Source organism: Pan paniscus, chromosome 9 (genome assembly GCF_029289425.2).
Source record: "Pan paniscus chromosome 9, NHGRI_mPanPan1-v2.0_pri, whole genome shotgun sequence".
In the NCBI taxonomy this organism is placed as follows: Eukaryota; Metazoa; Chordata; class Mammalia; order Primates; family Hominidae; genus Pan; species Pan paniscus.
Window position 1 is genome coordinate 122,180,352 of NC_073258.2, and position 17,883 is coordinate 122,198,234.

General features: G+C 47.6%; 1 protein-coding gene across 1 annotated transcript in view; it reads left to right on the forward strand.

Annotated features, from left to right (window-relative positions):
- SORL1 (sortilin related receptor 1) overlaps positions 1-17,883 on the forward strand; it is a 180,368-nt gene that overhangs the window by 15,460 nt on the left and 147,025 nt on the right. The window contains exons 2-3 of the mRNA XM_003819971.5: positions 2,336-2,452; positions 10,494-10,619. Coding sequence (XP_003820019.3) covers positions 2,336-2,452; positions 10,494-10,619 — 243 coding nt within the window. The remainder of the gene's footprint in view (positions 1-2,335; positions 2,453-10,493; positions 10,620-17,883) is intronic.

The window sequence follows — 17,883 nt, forward strand, 5'->3', positions numbered from 1 at the left end:
GTTTCTGATCTCCAGATGGATCCAGGGGATTGGGCTGGAAAGAGAGAGGAGGAAAAGGGAAGGCTTCAGCGACCGGAGGAGATTCCTTTAGCTGCTTTCTCTTTGTAGCATTCTGGATTAAATAATTTATTTACTTCTATTTCTTATTTGCACTTCTCTGTTAGTGCTTGCCTGGACTTCTCTATCTGGGAATGAGGAGGGACATTTTGGAAGGACACATATTCCTAGGTCCTTTTCTTTAAAGTAAGGTCGCCTTTCAAATGTTTTTCAAAAAGAGTTTGATCCTGGATCAAATTAAATGCAGGTATTTAAAACCCCAAGTAACCTCGTTAAGGATTAGCCGCTTTGTCCTTCTGCCAGCCATATATGTGGCACAGGTGTTTCTCTTTTCCCTGATGACATCTGAGAGCACCTCAAGGAGTGGGTGGGGAAAGTTCGAGTGTGCTGGGGGGAGGAAGCAAGAGAAGGAGAAAGGAGCTGTGGGTTTTCTGCTGCAGAGCCTTGATGAGAAGACAGCTCGGAGGGCAGGTTGGCCCAGGCTTGAACTGTCATCAGTCTAGGCTTACTCGTGGGTGGGATGGACTGTGCGGGCTGGAGTCCCAGAAGCTTGATTTCCTTCCACATGTGCCTCAGACAGCTGAGGTTGAGGAGGCTGGTGGAATAGGCTTCTCTCAGACATCGCTCAGCAAGAGAGGCAGCCTGTGATCCTGGTTTCATGGCATTGTCCTGCTTCTGAGTGTTGGACCACCTCTCAGAATTTTTTTTTGAGACTGAGTCTTGCTCTGTCGCCCAGATTGGAGTGTGGTAGCTCAACCTCGGCTCACTGCAACCTCTGCCTCCTGGGCTCACGCGATTCTTCTGCCTCAGCCTCCCGAGTAGCTGGGACTACAGGTGCGTGCCACCATGCCTGGCTACTTTTTGTATTTTTAGTAGAGATGGGGTTTCACTGTATTGGCCAGGCGGGTCTTGAACTCCTGACCTCAGGTGATCTGCCCGCCTTGGCCTCCCAAAGTGCTGGGATTACAGTCGTGAGCCACCGAGCCTGACCAGCTCTCAGAATTTTTGTTATTCCTGTCATGACTTTGCTTTCCACAGAGTGGGTGGAATGTATGGTTCAGGTGTTCAAATGCCAGTCCTCAGACAGGTGTCCATCAGCCAACAGTGAAATAAGAAAATAAAAGTAATGTAGTTTTCCATACAGTGAAACAATGGTTCTTTATTCTGAGGTGATATGCTTCCTCAGTTTTCAGTGTTAACACATCTTTGAAAAAATGACAATGACTCTAGATAGTGGTCATATTGCCCTGTAAGGTGAGCTGCGTAACAGACAAATCCCAAAGGCTCAGCGGTGTGGCTGAGTTGAGGCTCCGGGTTATGAGAAGTTCAGGATGAGTGCTACTGGTTAGCGGAGGTCTTTTCCATGGGGTTGCAGGCTTCTTCCGTCTTCGGCTTTGCCCTCATCTGGGGCTTTGGAGTCCTCTGAATGCGGCCTGCGGATGGGGAAAGAAAAGAGGACTGTATGGGGGCCAGGCTGATAGTGGCCCTGATGACTTCTCTCACATTACACCTGCTGGAACTCAGTCCCAGGCCACACCTTCTGCCCCACAGCCTGAACCAGAGTCTGCGGTGTCCTCAGGAAGCAGAGGAAAGAGATTGAGAGAGTAGCTAGTCCTGTTTTTGTGATGTCCTTACTTGGCGGAATAGAAGTTGCCAACCAGTTCTCTGTTGGCCTTCCTCATTTTTATTTTATCGGTTTACCAAATCTAAAAGTCTGAGAACTAAAATATTTCCTTATTTGAGACCTTTCAAAAATAATTTTGAAAAGCTTCACAATGATACTTCTCTCATTTCTCATTACCAGCTGAAAGTGAATGACAGTACCACCAAGCCAGAAAAAACATAGTTGGAACAGAAGTTTGAAAAGCATGTGATCTTTCTGGCCTATGAATTTTTTTTGAACAAGGGCAATGTTTCCATGCTTTGGTTTAAAATCTTACCAGTGCATGTCATACGTAGAGTAAGGATCAGAGTAACCAGAGATTGGTATCATAAAGGATGAAAATAATCAAAGGAATTGGTTATGCCAATGAGAGCCCAAGAAGCTTTTCTACAATCTGTTTACATCCAAAATAGCAGGGGACTCATTTCTTTGTGGGGAAGTTGAGTGTGACAGAATATGCATGAGGTGGGAGGGGAAAAGGCCACCTTGGCCCAAATGCTTTAGATGGCAGAATCTTCATCATTTCTGCTTGACAAAGGAGGAAAGAGTCTTGATTTAGAATGTGTGTGGCCATCACTTATCGTGGGTCCTAATTCCTACATTGATCTCTTTCAGGTTAGTCTGAATGATTCCCACAATCAGATGGTGGTGCACTGGGCTGGAGAGAAAAGCAACGTGATCGTGGCCTTGGCCCGAGATAGCCTGGCATTGGCGAGGCCCAAGAGCAGTGATGTAAGTATTGTGTTGGCTCTGGGCACACCTTGGTGCCATCAACATGCCCTTTTCTGGTCCACTGGGATTATCGTACTGGAAAAAGTAGTGGGTAATTGGAACATGGAAGGGATGAATTGTATGACAGGGAAGATAATCTAGAAAATGATATATCTCTTGTTTGCTGAACACAGGGAGGTGCAGTCAGTGTTGCAGACAGATCCACGCAATGTGTGATTACCTTTGGGAAGTAATAGCGTATGGACTGGATTGTTGCATCTGCCCAAGACAATACCAGAGTGCCTTCCTGGGCAGAGCTGCCTGCCTGCAGCTGAGCCAGATGGAATCAAATTGGCCTTTCCCATGTGCTGGTTTCTTCTAACCCATTATAGTGGGATGAGCTGTTGAAACTGATTCTCTAATATTCTTAATTTCTATAGCTGGGTATTTATGATGTTTAGTAGGTGAGGTACTTTGAAGACTCAAGATGCCAAGGGTTATAAACTCAAAGGCCTGTGGGAGGCCGGGCAGGTAAAGGACAGGAGTGAAGCCACCTTCAAGTTTATAACACTCTTTTTTATTTTTATTTTTGAGTCGGGGTCTGGCTCTGTTACCCAGGTTGGGGTACAGTGGTGTGATCTTGGCTCACTGCACCCTCCGCCTCCTGGGCTCAAGCCATCCTCCCACCCACTCAGCCTCCAGAGTAGCAGGAACTACAGGTGCACACCAGCATTGCTGGCTAATTTTTGTGCTTATATATATTTTTTGGTAGAGATGGGGTTTTGCCACGTTGCCTAGGCTGGTCTCGAACCCCTGGGCTCAAACAATCCGCCTGCCTCGGCCTCCCAAAGTGTTGAGACTACAGGCTTGAGCCACCACACCTGGCCATTACAACACTCTACCTCCTCAGAGAAATACGGTTTCTCCCATTTTTCTTGAAGTCTGTGGCCTTGTTGGACAATATATGTCATTTCCACTTTCGATGGAGATGCACATTCAAGAAACATTCTCCCATATCTTAATTTGAACGTACTAATGGATACTTGGTTCCTGTGTTGGAGAGACCTGGGGAAGGGGAAGGGCCTTTGGGGACCGGGAGAAGCATGCTTCCGAGGAGCATTGCTTGTCAGCTCCAGGCTCTGGTTGCCGTGCAGGATGCTGGGCCCAGTGTTGCCACATCTTCTGGTTTTCCAGAGGAACCCAGAGGTCTGGAGTTTCATGTGAAAACTGCTGAGTCTTACAAGTTGGCAGCCAGTGTATAGTTTTTACAGACACCGCGTGAGCCAAGTAAAACACATGTAAGGGCCAAAGCTCGCCCAACGGCTGGTCCCAGGTCTGCGGCCTGTGCTCCGGACTCCTCCTTGTGGGAGAGAGGAGCAGCCCCTGCCTCAGCCTGGGGTCTGACACTGTGGCAGCACGAGGCTGCGGACGGAACACCATGCTTTACAGCTTCGGTCACCCTGCATTCTGGCCGGGGGAACCTTCTGATGAATTTGCCAGCACTTTCACACTAGCCTTAAGGATACATTTATAATTCTTGAATGAGGATTTGGTCTCTGTGAGGTCCCTCTCTGTATATCCACTGTCTGGGTTGGGTGTGTTGAGAAGCAGGTGTTGGGAAGTTGTCTCAGGGACTGTTTCCAGGGAGTTGAATTAGGGCAGCCACAGAAGGGAAGACAGAAGGGCTGGCTGTCAGGATGCATGACTTTGCCCGGGGTGGGTTCTGAGCCATGCTGTGTGGGAGACCACCGCTACTGATGGCCAGTCTGGGTGTAGTGCTCTGGGGCAGGGCTAGACTTGTTTGGGGCAATGACTTTGGCCCATTTATAAATATGATCAGGTTTTGCAAGTTACAGCTGTGGCCACCACAGACAGCTGTGTCTGAATGCCTTTGGTGGCCGGGTGTGGTGGCCTGCTCCCATAGCCCCAGCTACTCAGCAGGCTAAGGCAGGAGGATCCCTTGAGCCAAGGAGTTCAAGGCTGCGGTGACCTATCTTCGTGCTACTGTACTTCAGCCTGAGTGACAGTGAGACCCTCTCTCTAGAAAAAATAAAACAAAAAATAGAAAAGAATGCCTTTGGCCCTGTGAGACTCTTCATAGACACCTGTGTGTAGTCCCTGCCCATGGGCATATCCCTCCTGGGCACAGGAGATATATATACTGTGCTATACCGTGTTGAGAAATCCTTCTTGGAATTTTTATGCGTTTAAAAAAACTCTTAATCCAGACAACATTTTTTGTGAGGTAGATAAAGACCTTAAGCATTGTTTTATAGTTTTGCTGGACAAACAGGAGCCAAGAGGTGTAAAGAGACTTGCATGAGGTCACTCAGCATGTCAGTGGGAAGGTCGGGGCTGATGAGAATCAAGGCTCAATCATGTACTCAGTGTGCGAAGATGTGGTATTAGCAGGGTGACCAACTTGTCTAGGTTTTAGCACTAAAAGCCCCACATCCTGGGATCCTCCCTTAGTTCTGAGTGAACCAGGGTGGTTTGTCACCCTAAGTATTGCCAGTCTATTGAAACCCAACTCTTGCTCTCTCTGTATATTTGGGTGTGTCTGACTAAGAGCCCATTGAACATTTGAAGTGGGATACACTATTGTGGAATGAAATGGGAGATAGAGCCGAGGTGGGCGGATCACCTGAGGTCGGGAGTTTGAGACCAGCCTGACCAACGTGGAGAAACCCCATTTCTACTAAAAATGCAAAATTAGCTGGGTGTGGTGGTGCGTGCCTGTAATTCCAGCTACTCGGGAGGCTGAGGCAAGAGAATCGCTTGAACCCGGGAGGTGGAGGTTGCGATGAGCTGAGATCATGCCATTGCACTCCAGCCTGAGCAACAAGAGAGAAAACTCTGTCTCAAAAAGAAAAAAAAAAAAAAAGGAGGTAGATTAAATGGGAAGGAAACGCAATGGCCAGGGTTAATAAGTAGGGATGGCAGAAATGGCCTTCCTCTCTGTACAAACTGTGTTAAAGGATTGGCAGATGCAAGTGAGATGCCTGATGTAAAAAGTTAATGTGAAAAGAAATGATGACTCAGAGGCAGTAGTTGGGGCAATAACAATCCAAATTCTCTTTAAAGAAGACTGAGCATGGTTTGTAAGGTCCCATCAGCAGTCCAGAAGGGAAAGAACCTAAACAAATCAGGAACTGTGTGGGTGTTGGTGAGCGGCCAAAGTCATGCATATTCAGTATCTAAAAAGGGATGGCTCTGGAAGCTGGAATCCAGAAAGTCTTGCTCTCAAACGGGGAAAAAATGAATCATTATCCACTGATGAAGTTGAAGGCAGTGTGATTCCATGAAGAGAACGGCTCCTGCAGGACTCATCTGTCCTGTGATAAATCAACAAAAGAATTAATAGATGTTTATCTCACCTTTTCCTAACTCTTTGTTTCTGCTCTCTCATGATGTATTTTACAAAGCACTAGGTTTACAAAGTGCTCAGGTGCAACATAATTGGCTGAAGAGCTGTCCAGGGGTACAGTCCACCAGAAGATCAGAATCAACCAGGGGCTGGGTGAGGAGTGACTCATGCCTGTAATCCTAGCACTTCGGAAGGCCGAGGCGGGTGGATCATTTGAGGCCAGGAGTTCAAGACCAGCCCGGCCAACATGGTGAAACCCTGTCTCTACTAAAAATATAAAAATTAGCCAGGCGTGGTGGCACAAGCCTGTAATCCCAGCTACTCAGAAGGCCAAGGCAGGAGAATCACTTGAATCCGGGAGGCAGAGGTTGCAGTGAGTTGTGATCGTGCCACTGCACTCCAGGCTGGGTGACAGAGTGAGACCCTGTCTCAAAAAAAAAGAAAAAAAGAAAAGAATCAACCAGGGAAGATACTGTGCAGGATAGGACTTTCTGCTTTTGTCCCTAGAGCAGTGTGACATCATGATTGTACCCCTCAGGATTGACTGGGGAGCAGTGTCAGTTCTTACTAACAGAGGGAGGCTGATGTCTGGCTGAGCACAGGCTCTGAAATCAGAACACCTGGGCTGGGATCCCGGATGTGCCATTCATTAGCAATCTGACCTTGGGCCAGGTGATGTACCTTCTCTTGTCCTCCTCTGTCACTGACATAGTGCTTGTTAAACCTTGCTACCCAAAGTGTGGTTGTGGTCTGTGGATCAGCCCTTGGGGATTTTCTGGGAGCTGGTTAGAAAAGAATCTCAGGTCCCGTCCGGACTTCTTGAATCAGAACCTGCACTTGACCGGTGTCTTGCCGGGGCCAGGGGGCAGGTGGGGGGCGGAGAGGGGGCAGTCTGTGGGCATATTACAGTTTGAGAACATTGCTGTAAAGTACTTAGAACAGTGCCAGATATGGGGATGTTTTCTGTACATTTTAGCTGTCGTCTGTTTCTCCCCTTTCTCTCCCTCCTCTTTATTATTACGTAGTTTTGAGGTACAAGGGAAAGAATTAAAAATCACTCACTTTCAAGGACAATCTTTGTAGGTAAAAAAGGATCTAACCAGAAACTGTGGGCAGTTCAGTAACTCCTCCCCTGTGCTATTTTGCTTTTTAGGGAGTAGCATCATATTGAGGTCAGAGGGGACTATTTAGTGCAGAAATCCCGTCTGGATGAAAAACCAACTAGAAGCACAAGATGAGTGAGTCCGGGGTGTTCTCTCAAATTCACCTGGAGATGGTATTGGACTGTGAGTCAGCAGCATGGTGCTGCCATGAAGAAAAGACAGCTAGAAAGGAAAGCGCAAGTCGGGGTGGAGCCACCAATCCGCTTGAGCTAACTGCACACTGGCAGAGGCCTTTTCTGGGCTGTTCAATGTGGGGGAAGATAGATAACTGTGCACCAGCTTTAAGCATTGTCCTTGTTCTATGGAGCTTATAGTCTATGCTAATTAAGTAGAAATAAGAATTAAGGACTGGGTGCGGAGGCTCATGCTTGTAATCCTAGCACTTTGGAAAGCTGACGTGGGTAGACTGCTTGAGCTCAGGAGTTGGAGACCAGCCTAGGAAACCCCATCTCTAAAAAAAATACAAAAAATTAGCCGGGCGTGATGGCGCCTGCCTGTAATCGCGGCTACTCAGGAGGCTGAGGTGGGAGGATCGCTTGACCCTGGGAGGATTGCTTGACCCCGGGAGGTCAAGGCTGCAGTGAGCTGTGCTTGTGCCACTGTGCTCCAGCCTGAGTCATAGAGCAAGAGCCTGTCTCGTCAAAAAAAGAGAAAGAAATAACAATTGTGAAGGTAGGATAAAAATGTCATGTTGGAATTTTTCAACCTGGCCAAGGGAAGGAAAGTTGATGAACAGTTCATGATGGCCTTCAGGCATAGGACGGACTCTTACATACTTGCTTTTCACTTCTGTTAAGTAGAAGACCCAAAGAGATGGATTTTGTTTGTAGGTGAGAATTAGGGAAGAGCTCTTTGATAGTGAAGGTGGTTTTACCTCCATGTGCATGATGGCAGCGGCATGGCTGAGAATCTCAGGAAGGCTTCCTACTTGGTTAATGTGGGTCTTTTCTCTCTGCGGGCCAGCACTCCTTCCAGTGCTTGGCCTGTAGACTTGGTATAAGACCTTCCTACTTAGCAGAGAAACTTTAAGATGGAGAAGAGAACATTCTCCTAGAGGTAACTTGTTGGAGTAGAGAGACAACTGGACGTGGAATTGGAGGAAACTGTCATAGTTTTGTCTCTTACTAGCGGTATGACCCAGAGCTAGCCATTCACTTCTGGGAATCTTAGTTTTTGTTTATCTCTTAAATGGAAATCTCTTAGTGACTCACTGATTCATTCAATTCATTCTTTTCTATTCATTTATTTATCACATTTGTTTACTTGCTCTTTGGTTTATAATGATATTTATTCATCCTAGAAATCTTTGTTGAGCACCTGCTATGCCCCAGGTACACTGAAAGAGACAAAGGTGAGACTAACTCCGGTTTTTCAGATGAAGAGAGAGAATGTTTGTAAAGGAGTATTACATACTGAAAAATGCTACCTTAATGTAAATTATCACCTTTGTGCCCCTGAAGATATACATGGGGGGTTATCAAATTATGGGATGTCAGAGCTGGAAGGGACTTTAGTTTCCTTCCTGAGAAGCCATTATTTTGCTCCATGTGATGTTTGAACCTAACCGGGACACTAATGTCCATGCTTGGCCAGCAGAATAGAAGTGAGAAAGTGCTACTTCGTCATTTTACCCACTCAGATTATCTGTGAACTCTCAGCCTGCACAATTTCTGAAGCTGCTTTTGTGGCAGCCCCTTACTGTGTATCTGGTAGTTGGGAACACATACTGTGTGTTCCAATAGCTTCTTCAACTGTGACCCAGATAAAGGCAGAGGCTCTGTCTTGGCCTCTTCTAACCTTAACATCTAGTAAGTATTAAAGACATGCATGTGCTCTCTGTTCCCTTTCTACATACCTTGTGTTGACATAGGGCATTGTTTGCAGACATTTACATGTTTACATGCCCATCGTGTCTAAAGACTATGTCTTTTATTAGTCTTTGTCTGTCTGGTGTCTAGACAATACCTGGCCCACATGGAACCCTCAAAACATGTTTGCTGATGACTCAGACAAGCAAGGATTGGAATACACCCTGCTCCACTTTGAATTCACCTGCCCTTCCTTCCCTCCCTCCCTTCCTCCCTCTCTCCTTCCCTTCTCCTCCCTCCCTTCCCTTCCCTCCCTCCCACGCTTCCTTCCTCCCTCCCTCCCTCCCTTCCTTCCTCCCTTGCTTCCTTCCTTCTTTCCTTCCTTCCTCCCTTCCTCCCTTCCTCCCTCCCTTCCTTCCTTCCTCGCTCTGTCACCCAGGCTGGAGTACAATGGTGTGATCATGGCTCACTGCAGCCTGAAACTCCTGGGCTTAAGTGATCTTCACACCTCAGCTTCCCAACTAACTGGGACTACAGGCTCAAACCACCAAGCCAGGCTCATTTTTATATTTTCTGTAGATATAGGGTCTCACTCTGTTGCCCAGGCTGGTCTCAAACTCCTGGCCTCAAGCCATCCTCTCACCTCAGTCTCCTAAAGTGTTGGGGTTACAGGCTTGAGCCACTGCTCCTGGCCTCATTTTTCTTTAATGCTCATCCTAATCCCCTTTTCCATGAATCATTTGAAAAATAACTAAGTTATTATTAATATATTCACCTATCAGGCTTGTTTTTAACCCCGTGATTATATTAATTATTTCACATCTCACAGGTAGGTACATCTCACAGTATTTTCACGTCACTCAGCACTCTTTCATTTCCATCTTGGGCTACGTGGTGGAGACCCATGAGGGTTTTCTTCTCTTTTGTATGGAATGCTATACAAACAGAACTTCCCAGCAGAAGAATGAAGAATTAGATACGTTTTGGGAACCATTCAACAGATGGCAAAACAAATCCTCCGTTCCATTCCCCTCAGCTAGCCACATTCTCCCTCCTCTGGATGTAATTTGTTAAACACTGAACTCAGCCCCGGTGAGGAGGTTATTACTGTTTCTATCATTTGTCTCCTGCTCCAGGGACTTGCCTTGGCCTCAGAAAAGAGGCTTGTGTATTCCAGGCAGTGGGGACTGCAGGGGTCCCATGCTTTCTGCCCCCACATGCTTGGGGACAGACATAGAGGTGCCCTGCCTCACCTTTGTGTGTTATCTGGTAACATCTGTCATTTCCTATCAGGCACCTAATGGGAGCCACGTTCAGGATCCAGGATGGGATGTTTGAAAGAGATCTTTCTGGCTGGGCGCGGTGGCTCATGCCTGTAATCCCAGCACTTTGGGAGGCCAAGGCAGGCGGATCACAAGGTCAAGAGATCGAGACCATCCTGGCCAACATGGTGAAACCCTGTCTCTACTAAAAATACAAAAAAAAATTAGCTGGGCGTGGTGGCAGGTGCCTGTAATCCCAGCTACTTGGGAGGCTGAGGCAAGAGAATCGCTTGAACCCGGGAGGCAGAGGTTGCAGTGAGCTGGGATCGCGCCATTGCACTCCAGCCCGGGCAAAAAGAGTGAAACTCTGTCTCAAAAAAAAAAAAAAAAAAAAAGAAAGAGATCTTTCTGCCAGTTTCTCACCAACTCTTTCTTTTTCATCTCCTTTTCTCTGTATTCCAGGTGTACGTGTCTTACGACTACGGAAAATCATTCAAGAAAATTTCAGACAAGTTAAACTTTGGCGTGGGAAATAGGAGTGAAGCTGTGATCGCCCAGTTCTACCACAGCCCTGCGGACAACAAGCGGGTAAGGAAGTGGCCATCCCTCCTGTCCCGACTTCATGGGACTGGGTTTTGGAAAGATTGCCGCACTTAAGGGGGAGCTAGGAGATGGCGCTCTCTGTGATCTTTGTAGCATGACTGATGGCTAGTGAGTTTTTGTGCTAACCTGGGCATTTGTGATAGACTGCTGTTCTCAGGGTGGGTCTCTGCACAATCAGGCAGGCCAAGTACTGGTCAGGCAGGATTTCTAGACAAACGATGACAGGTTAAACCACAGAAAACCAGCCAACAATTATAATACCTTGCCCGACTCGCAGATGGCAAAAATGTTTCCCAGGTACACTGAGAATAACCTTGCAGTCTAATTCATGTTTTCTAGGATACTATCAGTGTGTCTGCTTGCGTGCTTATGCGTGCTTGTATGCGTGTGTGTGCATGTACGTGCTTGTGTGCGTGTGAGTACCTGTGTGCGTGTGGGTACCTGTGTGTGTGTGCTTGTGTGCATGTGGGTAACTGTGTGTGTGTGCTTGTGTGCGTGTGAGTACTTGTGTGGATGTGCATGCTTGTGTGCATGTGAGTACCTTTGTGTGTGTGCTTGTGTGCGTGTAGGTACTTGTGTGCGTATGGGTACCTGCGTGTGTGTGCTTATGCACGTATGGGTACCTGTGTGTGTGCTTGTGTGTGTGTGCAGATACCTGTGTGCATGCATTGGTACCCATGTGCGTGTGTGGGTACCTGCGTGCATGCGCATGCTTGTGTGCACGTGGGTACCTGCGTGTGTGTGTTGGTGCAACCCTCTGTCCCCCGGCCTCTGAACCTGTACCGATATGGAAAAGAAAACCAAAGCAGCAGATATTGCTATGCCTCCTGCTTTGTTTTCCCAGCTGGCTGGCCCTGGGGGCTTTGTTTCTTCAGTTAGGCAATTTGATTTGAGGAAGCGTTGACCCTGGGCCCCCAGGGAGGTGGAGGCGGGAGGGCAGGAACCGGGCAGCCGGCAAGGCTTTCCTGCCGGTTGGGTAGCTCTTAGCTCGGAGAGTTGTATTTCGTTGCTTTCTTCCCCACTCTTGTGTTACCGTGTTTGTTTCCAGGCCAGATCTTCTACGGAAAGACCCTTAGTAGAAAAACTAAGAGAAACATTCTAGTAGCAAAAGCTTTCTGCTCCAGAAAGGAACAGGCAAGCAAGATCTACAGGGTCCTCCTTCCAGTCCCTAGTGCTGGCTTCTCAGGTTGCTTGAGGTCTCCTAGCAGGGGCTGCATTCAAAATATTTAGCGACTGGTGTGGCTTGGGCACTGACCAATCAGAACAAATCCTGTCTGGAGGAGGCTGGGTCCTGGACGTCCCCTGCTGGGCCATGCATTAACTTTTGAGTTGCTGAATTTCAGGGAGATCCTGGGGAAGGGACCAGGCCATGGGAAGTGTTGTGGGGTAGGCTTAGGAAGGGCCACTTAAGGGTTTCAGGGCAGCGGCTATTGACCAGTTGGTACAGAGCAGTTGTTTTTTAACAACTGGAATGGTCATTACTGGTACATACTTGTTAAAATATCAGCTCTGCCTGATGATCTCAGAGTGGAGTGGCAGTTAGGAGGAAACTTCCCTTTCTTACCTAACTCCAGGGTGACGGAGTAATTTTTCCCCCTGAGATGAAAAGCAAGGAGAAGGTGTTGGAGGGAACTGGCCCCATAGACGGGTCAGCCAGCCTTTGTGCCCCTTTGCCCCACCACACAGTGTGGTCCCCGGGACTCCCAGAGAGGGGTGGGCCCCGCTGCTTGCCTTGCCTTTGGCTCCTCCGTGAGGTGAGGAGCCCTGCCCAGGGTCCAGCTCATAGCTGCCTCTTCTGTGGATGGATCCATATGCGCCCCACCTCTCAAGAATCAAATTACACCTGCTGATGTGTTGTATGCTTGGAAATGCAGAGTGGATTTTGTGTTCTCACATAAAAATAACTATGAGAGGGAAAGCATTTGTTAATTAGCCAGATTTAACCATTAAACAATGTATGTATGTTTTTAAACATTGTGTTCTACATGATAAATACATATAATAGTATGTCTATTTAAATAATTAAATTTGAAAAAAAACTAATCAAATATTATCATAAGTAAGGATAAAAACCACAATTTCTTTTGCAGCAAACTAATAACACCTGGATTTCTCCATTTATTAAGTTGTACGTACCTGACGCTGATGATGATTACTGTATTTACACATTGTCTCAGAGCTCACTCTTGCAGAGGTTGTGGCCTCGAAAATGCCTTGTTGTCCCTCTGGAATCTGTCTTTTCAGCTTCATCTCCTCCTCCTCACCTCCTGCTGTGGTGCACAGATACCTATAGGCAGGCTTCATCTCCTCCTCCCCAGCTCCTCCCCTAGTGCACAGATACCTATAGGCAGGCTTCATCTCCTCCTCCCCAGCTCCTCCCCTAGTGCACAGATACCTATAGGCAGGCTCCATCTCCTCCTCCCCAGCTCCTCCCCTAGTGCACAGATACCTACAGGCAGGCTTCACCTCCTCCTCCCCAGCTCCTCCCCTAGTGCACAGATACCTATAGGCAGGCTTCATCTCCTCCTCCCCAGCTCCTCCCCTAGTGCACAGATGTCTATAGGCAGGCTCCATCTCTTCTTCCCCAGCTTCTTCCGTAGTACACAGATGCCTGTAGGTGGGTTCTGACTTCCTTTCTGCTTGTTGTGGGTTGTGGTGAACAACTGCTAAGGCCACAAGTCTGAAGAGTCAGAAGACAGGACAGATGATGTTTTGGACTTGGAGGAGGAGGGTTAGTGCAGGCAGAGGACTGGGGCTTTGGAAGCACTGGATCTGGAGAAGGAGCAGAGCAGGGGCCGTGGTGTTTGGGGCAAGAGCAAGAGGAAACTGGAGGGTGATTGCAGTAAGGGAGTTTAGGTGCTGCACTGTGGAATGGGGGTGACATGTTTGCAGCCCAAGTGCTGTGTACCTCCGAGTGGTGTGTCTTAGATTCTCATGGGTGGATATTCTTTGGAGTTGGTGGGGATGGAGAAGTCAGGAGAAAAAAGGCTGCCTTCTTGGAGAATTTGTTGACAGTTGGACCTCAGGCCTGGAACAGGCTGAGTGGGTTGGTGCGGGCAGCATTCTCTGTAGATAGTTTCTAATTCCCCAGAGAAGGTTGCTCCTCACCACCCCACCAGACTCTCAGGAAGGAAATGATGACTCTTAACAGTGCCGATTGCTTCTGTTACTTTTGCCTTTGTCCCCTGGAAGGCAAATTGCCCCACCAGACCTACCACTTCCTGAGAAAAATCACACAAGGCTGGGTGCCTTGCTGTCAACAGCAGGGCGCTCTGCCTAGGCAAATCACCCAGGTGGAAATGCGAGCTGCCAAGGAGCATTTGAAATGGTCGAAATGAATGTTAGCAGCTGCTTGGAAAGGTTAAGATGTCAGGAAAGGGCAGCGTGGATGTCTAGGAACATGAGTGCCTGTGGAAGGGGAGAGAAGGTGCTAGCGCGGCATCCAGTTCCAGTCCGAAGGCTTTGCCTTGTGATGGAGATGGTGCTTGTGGGCCCATATGAGTTTTGGGTCTATTTCTGCATTAGCCAGCAGTCCCACTTCCTTCTTGGTCTCCTGTGTGCTGCCCTGAACCATTGTGCAGTGCTGGCCACATGGCAGTTCTGCCAACATTGTGGGGCCCCTGAGATTGGTCAGACAGAATTGAAATATGTTTGGCTCTGTTATTTGCTTACTTAATAATTTTTAAAAAATAGAGACAGGGGTCTTGCTCTGCCATACATCCTGGGCACAATCATAGCTCACTGTAACCTCAAATTCCTGGGCTCAGGTATTCCTTCTGTCTCAGCCTTCCAAGTAGCTGTGACTACGGGCCAGCGCCACTGCATATCTGGGGCTTTTTAAAAAAGGCCACTGAATGTACAGTTAGGCCTCACAGCCTCAGCCTCAGCAGAAGCAAGAGCCAGTCCTGCCTTTTTCCAGGCAGAGGTTGGTCCTAGGTAAAATTTCGTTCCCACCTTCTAGAGGGATGTTCCTTCATTGCCTTCTCTGCCCTTCCTCCTCTCATTGTACTCTTGGTTTCTCCACTTGAAACTGGAGAAAGTCACTTATGCTAATAGACTGTGGATACATTCTATAGCTTAGTTTGTTTTCTTTCCAGAGGTATTTGTATTTTCAGAGGAAACACAGCTTTTAACCAAAGGAGGAAGCTCCTCTGGAATATTAAGTTACTGCAAACAGGGTTGGAGAGATTGGGGTACACAAAGGCACTCCTGAAATTGCGTAGTTTGGGAAGCACCTTGTAGGTCAGCTCTTGGTCAGTCTGTAGGTTTGGCCTCCAGTAAACTTGACAGCCAGGCAGCACAGAGACTTAAAAGCCAGGGTGAAATACTGTGTCTCCCTAACATGTACATATCTGACCCTTTGTATCACAGCATGAGGTACCATGTGCTCAAGTGATGAATGTAACCTACAAATAATAGAGCTAGGGGAATCAAATGAGGTTGGATCATAGAAGCCAAGTCTTCATGGGGTACTTAGGATTTGATATGAGCTTCAAGGATGGGCATGTGACCCCAGTAAGTAGAGGAGAGCTGGCAGGAGCCCTCAAGCAGGAGAAGGGCGTCAGCAGAGACTGCAAAGTGCCAAAATGTGGTTTCTGTGCAGGACAGCGAGGAGATTCACTTCTTGGTGGTGGAGAGTTTGTATCGAGCTGCTGTGCAATGTCAAACAGGCCCTTGTCTGAAGATGGAGATTGTCTTCTGCTTTGAGGGCTGAACAGAGCTAGGAAAGAATGTTTGAGTAGGGGTGTAAATGAATAGTGTCCTTTAGGGAAATGTGTCTTCTGGCAATATTCTTGACTTTCCCTTTTAGCAGGGAAAGATTAGGGAAGAGTCTAGAAAGGGAACTATTGTGGCAGTGTAGGCATGAAGTTGCTCAGTTGCTCAATCAAACCTGGTATCACCCTCTAAGTATTTCATTTAGGCCCTGGAAGACATGAGGATGAAGAAGACCCATTGCCTGCCTCCAGTTTGTTTAGTCTCTAGTGAAGACGTGGGCCATGCCAATAGCACTGAGAGGAAAAAGGAAGGCACATATTTTGAGAAAGATTTTAAAGGAAAACAAAACAGGTTTGGTGGCTGATAGTGAGGGCCAAAGGGAAGGACTGGAGTAAAAACCCATCTCTGCTTGTGAGTAGTGGGGCTGGGAGAAGGCATAGCAGGCAGGGGACTTGGGACGTGGGGAGGGAGAATTGGGTTTTGTTGGGAAAGTTTTGAAGAACTCAAGTTTTGCGTATAGTAAAATATCTTGGCCCATCAAAAGTGGAGATGGTGAGAAGGTCAACAAAAATGGAATCTCTGTAAGAATTGAGGGTTAGACTGTAGATTTGAAAGTCATGCCATGCTTGTTCTTTTGTTTTTGAGACAGGGTCTCACTTCATCACCCAGGCTGGAGTGCAGTGGTGTGATGTCGGCTCTTTGCAACCTCTGCCTCCCAGGTTCAAGCGATTCTTGCACCTCAGCCTCCTGAGTAGCTGGAATTATAGGTGCATACCACCATGCCCAGCTAATTTTTTGTATTTTTAGTAGAGATGGGGTTTTGCCATCTTGGCCAGGCTGGTCTCGAACCCCTGACCTGAAGTGATCTGCCCACCTTGGCCTCCCAAAGTGGTGGGATTACAGGCATGAGCCACCCCGCCCGGCCCCATGCTTGTTCTTAAGGGCGGTGGTCGAAGCTTTGTGAAAGGATAAGCCAAGGTTAGCAGCAAAGGATGGAAGAAGAATGAGGTTATATGAGCGTAGGGAGTGGGGAGGACCAAGGAGCCAGCAGAGGAGAATCAAGGCTTGAGATGATCAGGGGCTGGGGATGGAGAGGTGAAATGAGAGGGTGCTGTGAATTAGGAGAAAAGGCACACAAATGAGTTAAATGGTACAAGGTAAGACCTATGAATGAAGTTCAGGAAATGTTGCCGTTTTGTTAAAAGAGCTGTTAAGGGGTGAGATGTGAACATGTGAACCAGTCAGATATTGACGTCAATGCTGCCTAGTCCTGCGTCACCTTGGGCAGTAAACTACTCTCAGTCTCAGTGTCCTCATTATTAAAAGAGTGTATAACGGTAATATCCAAAGCACTGAGTCACTGTGAACCCTGAATGAGATAGGGCATGCCAAACTTTTAGCTCAGTGCCTGGCATATAGGAAGTGCTCTTGAAAACGTTTAGCTATTACCATGGACAATAATACATTCTATGACGGGGTGCGTGATTTTTGGATTCTCCAGTGTGAGACTGCAGGAAGCCATGGAACAGATTTCTGGGGAAATCTTTTCAAATTGAGAATGCTTCCTTCCCCAATAACCTAGGTGGTTTGGGAGCAGGAAGATGGACTATGTTATTTCTGGGGAATACTTTTATGCCAGAAATTATGATGATCCTCTTAGGATCATAATTGTTTTTTATAACATTGCATTTTATTGTAGTTTTTGCTTTCAAAACATTTACTACCTTTTCCAGTTCGATTTAATGAGGCTTCTGCAGAGTTTAGAGATTTACCTGAGATGCTGGGGAGGAAACGTGAGAGAGCGAATCCACAAAATATGTCCCTGGGAAGTTTATGGTCTGGATTTGGGGAGAGAGTGCAAATGAAAAGGAGTGAGCACATCTGAAAGCAGCATGAGACAAGTGCAAAGTGCTGGTCCACACCGAGGCTGTGGTGCTGAAAGGTTTCAAAGCTGGAGATTGATCTGGGTCAGGTGGAGTCCATTCGAGAAAGTGTCCTTGGGCTTATCCTGCAGGATTGCTTGACTTCTAGGATGTCAATGACTGGCTCTGGGTAGAACTAGGTCCCTGTTGCTCTGGTTTCTGATTCATAATCTCCTGAGCCTTCCTCATTCTTCCAGGAGCAGGGACCGGCCTCCGGGTCTTGCCAGGTGTGCATGCGAGGCCTTACATCATCTGTGCTTCCCAGCCTTGTTTTCTGGTTATTTCTCTCAGGCCCTCAAGACTGTCACTGGGTGCAGTGGCTCATGCCTGTAATCCCACCACTTTAGGAGGCCAAGGCAGGCTGATGGCTTGAGCTCAGGAGTTTGAGACCAGCCTGGGCAACATGGTGAGACTCTGTTTCTTTCTTTCTTTTTTTTTTTTTTTGAGACGGAGTCTCACTCTGTCGCCCAGGCTGGAGTGTAGTGGCACGCTCTTGGCTCACTGCAAGCTCCGCCTCCCGGGTTCACGCCATTCTCCTTCCTCAGCCTCCCGAGTAGCTGGGATTACAGGCCCCCACCACCATGCCCGGCTAATTTTTCATATTTTTAGTA